This window comes from Cervus canadensis, chromosome 33 (assembly GCF_019320065.1).
Source record: "Cervus canadensis isolate Bull #8, Minnesota chromosome 33, ASM1932006v1, whole genome shotgun sequence".
In the NCBI taxonomy this organism is placed as follows: Eukaryota; Metazoa; Chordata; class Mammalia; order Artiodactyla; family Cervidae; genus Cervus; species Cervus canadensis.
The window spans coordinates 217,595-227,965 of NC_057418.1; the positions used below are offsets into that span (position 1 = coordinate 217,595).

Sequence of the window (10,371 nt, forward strand, 5' to 3'; positions counted from 1 at the left end):
GCAGGAAACATGAGACATGGAGTTCCAATCCATGGATTGAGAAGATGCCCTAGAGGAGGGCATGGCAACCCACTCCAGTATTCTTTCCTGGAGAATCCCTATGGGCAGAGGAGCCTGGTGGGCTACAGTCCATGGGGTAGCAAAGAGTCAGACATGACTGAGCAACTAAATACAGAACAGCACTTGTATGTATACACATACATATACGTGTGTGTGTGTGTATGTATATACATATATGTGTATATATACACATATATCTTTCTTTTACAATAGTTTTGGACATTTTGCTTTTGGATTTACAGCTCTCAATTTTTATTTCATAATGATTTTAAGTCTTATTATGAATTGCTTGAATGTTTAGTTCCTTAATGTTTAATATTAACACTAGCAACTTTTAGTACAGAATCTACAAGATGTACTACAACATATAAAGGAAATAAGTGCTGAAAATTCTCAGTAAATGCACAATAAGTCTTAGGGTAATTGAAATAACATTTTAATGAAAAACTGAAACAAAAATTACCATAATTAGCGAAGTCAAAAGTTTTTAAAAAACAGTTAGTGCCACATTTAAATTCTGGACACACACTAAGCAGACTTGTGAAGGAAATTGCAATATATTTTAGGATTGAGATTTAATCCAAATACTTCTTTATTTAGGAACCTGAGAAATTTATATTAATTTCTTAATTTTTTAATTAAACAACTACTATATATTTGTGTGGGTGTGTACACATACATATGATATAAATATTTAAAAACTCAATTTAGTTTTCAGTTTTACTAGGGCCTGTTTCACATCTTCATTCCTTAGGCTGTAAATCAGAAGGTTTAACATGGGAATCATGAGGGTGTAAAACAATGAGGACATTTTATCTTGATCTAAAGAGTAGGAAGAACTTGGCCTGAAATACATGAAGAGCATAGTTCCCTGGAAAATTACCACAGCAGTTAGGTGGAAGGTACAGGTGGAAAAAGCTTTGAGCCTCTCCTCAGCAGAGTGGATCGTCAAGACTGAAAGGATAATATAACAATAAGAGACAAGGACTCCTGAAATGGTACTCAGTTCAATGAAGCCAAAAACCGTGAATATCACTAGCTCATTGACCTGTGTATCTGAACAAGATGGCAATAGGAGAAGAGGAACATCACAAAAAAAAAAGAGGTTAATCTCATTTGGCCCACAGAAACATAAACAGAAGGCTAATGCCGTGTGTATCAAAACATCTGTCATCCCCACCAGGTAAACCCCAGCCATGAGCAGGGAGCACGCCCTGCTGGACATGCTGACCGCATAGAGCAAGGGGCTGCTGACGGCCTTGTACCGGCCATGGGCCATCACTGCCAGCAGCAGACACTCACAATCAGCAAAGATACAGAAGACCAAGAATTGCACAGCCAACAGCCATAAAAAGGGAAATAGGTCTTAGAATCTTGGAAAATAGGTCTAAGAGCATCTTGGGGTGAATTGCAGTGGAATAGCAGAGGACACCTAAAGAGAGGTGATGAGGAAAAAGTACATGGGTGTGTGGAGCTGCAGATCCATCTTAATCAGCAATATCATCCCAAGATCTGCCAAGTGGCCAATGAGATAAACAGTTAGAACCATGGTCTAACTTTGTCCTCTGTGTTATCAGTAATTCCCAAGAAAATGAATCCAGTCATGGAGGAGCAATTCCCTCCATCCATTTTTCTTTGTTCTTGTCTAAGCTTTTAGAAAATGATCAAGAAAAGGACACATGGATGTGTAACACTTCTGCACATCTGCAGTATATCATAAGATAGAACACAGTTCCATCTGCAATAGTCTTTATATTCAGAAAATTATACATTCATGCACCCACTCTTTAAAAAGGCAGAACTATTATTACTCAATAAAAACAAGCACCTGGAACAGAACATTGAGAAACTGAACCTAATCTAAATGTCATTTGTGAGGCATGTTACTTTCTACAAGCTTGTCTCTGGGCCTCCCTTTCTTTACTTCAGAGAATACATTTGATGAATTTACCTGTCTTCTCCTCTTCAAAATAATGTGGGTGAGACTCTAATGTTAGAGGTACCTGGCTGTAAGAGTCAGGACTAAGCATTTTCTTTGAATATTCATGTGGATACAAAACAAGATAGCAATTTTAATATTTCTCAAAACCATGATTGTTTTAAGAGTATCTGTATCAGTTCCAGAAATAACAAGCATATCATGGATTGATGATAATAAAATAATTATGTTTCTGGTTTTGGTTTATGTTATGTTCAGTATTTGGTGAGACATAAGCAGGTATTAATGAGCAGTTCTCTAGATATGTATTTTTGATTTGTCATAATATTAATTACCTTTTTGTGGGAATTGTCTCCTGCCAAAGAAAGAATCTCTTTACTCATTGAAGGGAAATATTTCTACAAACTTATTTAACACATGGATTTTCATCTCTTGAGTTACCATGTATCTCAGCTGGTAAAGAATACAGGTCTCCTAAAAAAAAAAAAAAAGAATACAGGTCTCCTGCAATACAGGAGACCCTGGTTCAATTCCTGTGCCAGGAAGATCCCTGGAGAATTGGTAGGCTACCCACTCCAATATTCTTGTGCTCCCCTGGTGTCTCAGGTGGTAAAGGCTCTACCTGCAATATGGGAGACCTGGGTTCAAACCCTGGGTTGGGAAGATCCCCTGGAGAAAAGAACAGCTACCCACTCCAGTGAAATATAAAAAACTCTTTTTCTTTATAAAATGCAAATGAGATGAGTGATAATAAATGCTGTAGGCTTGCTTTGTAGCTCAGTTGGTAAAGAATCTACCTGCAATGAGGGAGACCTGGGTTTGATCCCTGGGTTTAGAATGAGCTCTTGGAGAAGGAAATAGCTACCCACTCCAGTATTCTAGCCTGGAGAATTCCATGGACTGTATAGTTCAGGGGGTCACAAAGAGTCAGACACGACTAAGTGACTTTCACTTTCAGTTGTTTCTGAAATGTATAGACTTATCTCCATTGTGTTTGCATGCATTATATGTGTGTCACGTGTTTGCATGTGTGTGTGTCTTGGATAATATGTGAAAATTGGAATGTGAGTGATGTGTATATTTTTTAGACCTAAACAATATGACATATTGTTCACATGAAGTTCATTTTTTCACATGTTGTTATTTGTAAGATGGAATGTCAACTACTTTTGAAATAAAGCAACAAGAATCTTTTTTTTTTTTTCATTTATTTTTATTAGTTGGAGGCTAGTTACTTTACAATATTGTCATGGGTTTTGTCATACATTGACACAAATCAGCCATGGATTTACATGTATTCCCCATCCCGATCCCCCCTCCCGCTTCCCTCTCTACCCAATCCCACTGAGTCTTCCCAGTGTACCAGGCCCAAGCACTTATCTCATGCATCCAACCTGGGCTGGTGATCTGTTTCACTATAGATAATATACATGTTTTGATGCTCTTCTCTCGAAACATCCCACCCTCCCCTTCTCCCACAGAGTCCAAAAGTCCGTTCTGTACATCTGTGTCTCTTTTTCTGTTTTGCACATAGGGTTATCATTACCACTTTCTAAATTCCATATATATGTGTTAGTATGTTATAATGTTCTTCATCTTTCTGGCTTACTTCACTCTGTATAATAGGCTCCAGTTTCATCCATCTCATTAGAACTGATTCAAATGTATTCTTTTTAATGGCTGAGTAATATTCCATGGTGTATATGTACCACAGCTTCCTTATCCATTCGTCTGCTGATGGGCATCTAGGTTGCTTCCATGTCCTGGCTATTATAAACAGTGCTGCGATGAACATTGGGGTGCATGTGTCTCTTTCAGATCTGGTTTCCTCGGTGTGTATGCCCAGAAATGGGATTGCTGGGTCATATGGCAGTTCTATTTCCAGTTTTTTAAGAAATCTCCACACTGTTCTCCAAAGTGGCTGTACTAGTTTGCATTCCCAGCAACAGTGTGAGAGGGTTCCCTTTTCTCCACACCCTCTCCAGCATTTATTGCTTGTAGACTTTTGGATAGCAGCCATCCTGACTGGCATGTAATGGTACCACATTGTTGTTTTGATTTGCATTTCTCTGATAATGAGTGATGTTGAGCATCTTTTCATGTGTTTGTTAGCCATCTGTTGCCTTCTTTGGAGAAATATCTGTTTAGTTCTTTGGCCCATTTTTGATTGGGTCATTTATTTTTCTGGAATTGAGCTTCAGGAGTTGCTTGTATATTTTTGAGATTAGTCCTTGGTCTGTTGCTTCGTTTGCTATTATTATCTCCCAATCTGAGGTCTGTCTGCAACAAGAATCTTTAAACTAATGTTTATACTTGGTTGTTGTTGTTGTTTAGTCACTAAGTCACGTTTGACACTTTAGCAACCCCCTGGACTGTAGCCCATTGGGCTCCTCTGTCCATGGGATACTGTATGGTTTGATACCATATGATCATGGTAAACATGAAGAATAACAGAAGACAGCCCAGTTATTTAACCTGTGCCATTTTGAGATAGTGTTTATAGAGCAAAAGAAAACTGAAGCAGTATGAATAGAATATAAGCAGAGGGGAAAAAATGTTTTGTTGATTATTAATTATTCCTGTTACATAATTTTATGAAATCATTTTTAATGTTTTGTATTCTTAGGTAATGTTATGTATTATTATGTAATATAGATAGATGTTAGATTTATAGATGAAGAAAATATTTGCAAAACATTTTTGCAACAAAGAATTTGTAGCTAGACTATACAAAAATGTTTATAAATAAGAAAAACAAAATCCAGTTAAAAATAGGAACATGATTTGAACAGATATCTCACCGATAGATATATAAGTGGCAATTAAATAATGATATAATAAATAATAAGGATGAAAATAATAATAAATAGCAAAAACATAAGGTATAGAAATATATTTTGCAATTATATATGTCCTTTTATGTCCAGGCTTCAAGTAAATGTTCACTGTGGTGCTTCCCAATGTCACGTCAGTTGACCGGCTATTGAAAACACAGGTTATACGCTCGGTAGCTCATTGTGTTTCTGAGATACCAGAGAAGGATGTTCCACACTTTCAGTAATACTTTCAGACATAAAAAATAAAAGATAGGGAGGAAAACAAATACTTTGCTTGCAATTAAACCTTAGTCTACAAGATGCCACCTAGAAAAATGTTTTCAAATTAATTTGGATTAGGTTGGGTATAAAAGGTTCTTGACTTGTTATTGGACAGCACTTAAGAAAAGGTATTTGATTTTGTATTATTGCTTTCCTAGCATCCCTGCCTCACACGATCTTGTTGCACTTTATGTATTTTAATTGATTAAAGAAATGCATGTATTTAAGATCTATCAGGTATTTAAAATGATTCAGCATGATTCTCAGCATTTAGTCAAACATACAACAGCCACTGATGTAGGTACTATACTCTCCTCACTTTACAGGTCAGACAATTGAGACAGAAAAATTAAGTAACTGATCAAAGTGCAATTGACTAGTTGGGTACAAGAGATAGCACAGAAACCAAAGGAATCTGGCTTCCTCTCTAATCCAGTAATTTTGTAAATGCAATCTTCTTAAGGAGATATTCTACACATGAAAACACACACAGGCACAATCTCTGAGGTTCTTACTATATCTTTTCAGACAACCTAATACAATCTGTTCTAGTATTTACTTCCAGCTCCTAATGGTTGGACGTGATAGACTTTATTTCCTTGGGCTCCAAAGTCACAGCATATGGTGACTGCAGCAATGAAATTAAAAGACACTTGCTCCGTGGAAGAAAAGGTATGACAAACCTAGACAGCATATTAAAAAGCAGAGACATTACTTTAGCAACAAAGGCCCATCTAGTTAAAGCTATAGTTTTTCCAGTAGTCATGCACAGATGTGAAAGATGGACCACAAAGAAAGTGCCAAAGAATTGATGCTTTTGAACTGTCATGTTGGATAAGACTCTTTAGAGTCCCTTGGCCTGCAAGAAGATAAAACCAGTCAATGATAAAGGAATATTCATTGGAAGGATTGATGCTGAAGCTGAAACTCCAACACTTTGATCACCTGATGTGAAGAACTGACTCATTGGAAAAGACCCTGTAGCTGGGAAAGATTGAAGGCAGGAGGAGAAGGAGACGACAGAGGATGAGAAGGTTGGATGGCATCATCACCTCAATGGACATGAGTTTGAACAAGCTCCGGGAGTTGGTGATGGACAGGGAAGCCTGGTGTGCTGCAGTCCACCGGGTTGCAAAGAGTCAGACACTACTGAGTGACTGAACTGAACTGAATAGTTGGAAAGTTATTCAAATATTACTTTGCAGCAATTTTGAAACTTTTAAATGTTTCCTTTATCTTGGGGCTATGAAATGAGTTTGCTTCTGTGAAAACAAGTGTTTGATAAAATGTTTGTGTGAGAAATTGTGTATATGCTGGCAAGGTTGTTGCAGGTTCTTAGTTACACTTTGTCCCAGGCACTGCAAGGGTAAAGAATCTGCCCGTCAATGCAGGATAAGCAAGAGATACAGGTCCCATCCCTGGGTGGGCAAGATTCCCTGGAGGAAGAAATGACAACCCACTCCAGTATTCTTGTCTGGATAATTCCAAGGACAAAAGAGCCTGGCAGGTTATAGTCCATGGGGTTGCAAAGAGCTGGACACGACTGAGCATACACACAGCTGGAGTTTGCAATTGGGGATTTAGATGAATCCTGGAACCTTATGTCTCAGGAGGAATTTATCTTTGGTTTTAAGACTTTTTTTAGCAGCATCTTTTACGTCTTTGTTTCTCAAACTATAAATCAAGAGATTCAGCACTGGGATGATGATGGTGTAGAACACTGAGATGATTTTATCAGTGTTGGGGGAATACAGGTAGCTGGGTCGTGAGTAAATGAAGAGCAGAGTCCCCTTGTAGATGGCCACGGATGTCAGGTGGGAAGCACAGGTGGAGAAGGTCTTCTTCCTTCCGGTGGAAGAACGGATCTTTAAGACTGAGAGGAGAATGTAAAAGTAGGAGATGGTGATGACAATGAAGCAGATAATTTCCACTGAGCTGCCATATGTGGAGAGAAGCCACTCATTGAGTGACGTGTCTGTGCACGATAACTTAAGCAAGGGAGTCAGGTCACAGAAAAAAATGATTAATGATATTTTTATCACAGTATTTTAGAATAAATGCAAAGGATGTGTGCACCAGGGAATTCGTATTGCCTCCAAAGTATGACAAGACGATCAACCATATACAGATTCCCCGAGACATCACAGCCATGTATAGTAAAGGGTTACAGATGGCGACATAGCGATCATACGCCATGGCAGCCAAGATAAAGGATTCAGTATCTGCGAAAGCGCAGAAGAAATAGAACTGCAGGGCACAGCCGTGATAGGAAATTGACATGTTCCGAGAAAGGAAGTTGACAAGCATTTTGGGAACGAAGACAGAAGAATAGTAAAGGTCTACAAAGGATAAGTTACTAAGGAAAAAAAAATACATGGGTGTTTGAAGGTGCGGATCAACCCTGATTAGCATCATCAATCCAATGTTCTCCATTAAAATCATAGAGTACAAAGTCAGAAACAGGACAATCTGCAGTTCAGGGCAAGTTGGAAACCCTAACAGAATAAACTCAGTCACCAAGGTAGAGTTCCCAGCTATAAAGTCCATATCACGTGCTGTTTTCTTCTTATGAGAATTCTAACATCCTAAGATGCTATGTTGATGGAAAGAGAAAAAAAAATAGATAAAATTATAAGGTTATTTTATTGTTTCAACAAATAAGCAATCAAGTCAAGAGTCCCAGATCAAATCTCCTTCCAAATATAAATTCTGAGAAACATATTTCAGAATTTAGTAGCTTTATCTCTTGGTTGATAGTTTTGTTGTATTTGTTTGATCAATAGCTAGTTCTTCCACTGGACAGACATGTGCAGATAACATCTCATATTGTTTACTTTTTTTAAATTCTCAAGTATAGGGCTATAGCTAGTAGAGGATGAAATGAATAATGAAGTAATGAGTGAAATGATGATAAGAGGAAAAATATATCTGTTATTAAAAGTATGCTAACTTGAGTACATCTTGTAATGATAACTCTAGAAAAATGTACTCCTTTTGTCTAGTATTTAATAGATATTAATGTGTTGTACTAGAAAAGGCAGAGGAACCAGAAATCAAATTGCTAACATCCACTGGATCATCAAAAGAACAAGAGATTTCCAGAAAAACATCTACTTCTGCTTTATTGACGACGCCAAAGCCTTCAACTGTGTGGATCACAATAAACTGTGGAAATTTCCAAAACAGATGGGAATACCAGACCACCTGACCTGCCTCTTGAGAAATCTGTATGCAGGTCAGGAAACAACAGTTAGAACTGGACATGGAACAACAGAATGGTTCCAAATAGGAAAAGGAGTACGTCAAGGCTGTATATTGTCACCCTGCTTATTTATCTTCTATGCAGAGTACATCATGAGAAACGCTGGGCTGGAAGAAGCACAAGCTAGAATCAAGATTGCCAGGAGAAATATCAATAACTTCAGATATGCAGATGACACCACCCTTATGGCAGAAAGTGAAGAACTAAAAAGCCGCTTAATGAAAGTGAAAGAGGAGGGTGAAAAAGTTGGCTTAAAGCTTAACATTCAGAAAAGTAAGATCATGGCATCTGGTCCCATCACCTCATGGGAAATAGATGGGGAGACAGTGGAAACAGTGTCAGACTTTAATTTTTGGGCTCCAAAATCACTGCAGATGGTGATTGCAGCCATGAAATTAACAGATGCTTACTCCTTAGAAGGAAAGTTATGACCAACCTAGACAGCATATTAAAAGCAGAGACATTACTTTGCCAACAAAGGTCTGTCTAGTCAAGGCTATGGTTTTTCCAGTGGTCATGTATGATGTGAGAGTTGGACTGTGAAGATAGCTGAGCACTGAAAAACTGATGCTTTTGAACTGTGGTGTTGGAGAAGACTCTTGAGAGTCCCTTGGACTGCAAGGACATCCAACCAGTCCATCCTAAAGGAGATCAGTCCTGGGTGTTCATTGCAAAGACTGATGCTGAAGCTGAAACTCCAGTACTTTGGCCACCTGATGCAAAGAGTTGACTCATTGGAAAGGACCCTGATGCTGGGACGGATTGGGGGCAGGAGGAGAAGGGGACGACAGAGGATGAGATGGTTGGATGGCATCACCAAGTCGATGGACATGGGTTTGAGTAAACTCTGGGAGTTGGGGATGGACAGGGAGGCCTGGCATGCTGCAATTCATGGGGTCGCAAAGAGTCGGACATGACTGAGCGACTGAACTGAACCTAACTGAACTGAATGTGTTGTACTCTTGACTGTGATTAGAGTGATGCAATGAAATATATTTTAGCTATTAAAAATAATAAAAGCAAAAATGATATTAGTGAAATGAAAGCAAATGTCAGTAAACATCAGCTGAGAGCATGTTTTAGACAGGGATTTAAGGCAAGTCCTTAAATCCTGTCAAGATACTAAGTCAAGGAGATTAAAGTAACTGCTTTTCTTTTTGGCATTCTTTATCACTCTTGGCTTACAGTAAGCACAGCATAAATATTAGATGACTGAGTAAAGTGGGCAAAAAATTAGTATTAACTTCTCATCTTTAAATATCACTCTGTATAACCACCTCACTAATTATATATGTGAGCAAACACAAATAGCTGCATTTAATTTTTATCCTAGTATAATTCAGGATGTTGAGTCTAAGAATTTTGTCAATTTCTGATTCTGTAATCTTAAAATTTTTCTAGAAGCAAGGAGAATTTGAACATGACTTTGAAATATAAGACTTTTTATTGTAACCTTGAAGGTTGACTTGGAAAAGTCATCTATAAAACATGCAAGTGAAACCTCCAATGAGCTTTGAGCTTTGTTACTACTGCCGCAGTTGGCTAGAACAAATGGTTGGGGTCATTCTCTCACTTATACAAAACTATTGAGACAGCTGCAGGGCTAAGAACTCCGTTGTTGTAATATCATTTAATCACTAAAAGTGTGTTATAACATAGGCACAGAGAAGTCTAAGATAATTAGAAGGGTTAGGACGCTGTCTTATGTTCTTACCTCAAACAGTGTGAATGATGTGCAGCGCCTTGTTAGGACAGTAGTTAATTTATACTTATTTTGCCCGTTTTCAAGGTAATCAGAGTGTTCAGGAATGATAAGACCTAAATTTAGAGTTAATAAACATTTTATTAGAATCTCGTATTAGCCACGTGAATTGTATGACCTTGTGTGTGTGTGGGGGGGGTGTGTATGAGAGAGAGGGAATCTGCTATACTTAATACATATACTATATGTATATTATATATACCATTATATATATTTAAAATTTTACTATAATAATGACAACAGCAACATC

General features: G+C 37.8%; 1 protein-coding gene and 1 pseudogene across 1 annotated transcript; both read right to left on the reverse strand.

Moving 5' to 3' along the window:
- Positions 1–754: 754 nt before the first annotated feature.
- On the reverse strand, positions 755–1,689 carry LOC122434070 (annotated as a pseudogene).
- A 5,014-nt stretch (positions 1,690–6,703) lies between these two features.
- On the reverse strand, positions 6,704–7,644 carry LOC122434068 (olfactory receptor 5I1-like). The gene is given in 3 exon segments (XM_043457230.1): positions 6,704–6,739; positions 6,741–7,115; positions 7,117–7,644. Coding segments are annotated over 3 exon segments (939 nt in total).
- Between the last annotated feature and the right edge of the window lie 2,727 nt (positions 7,645–10,371).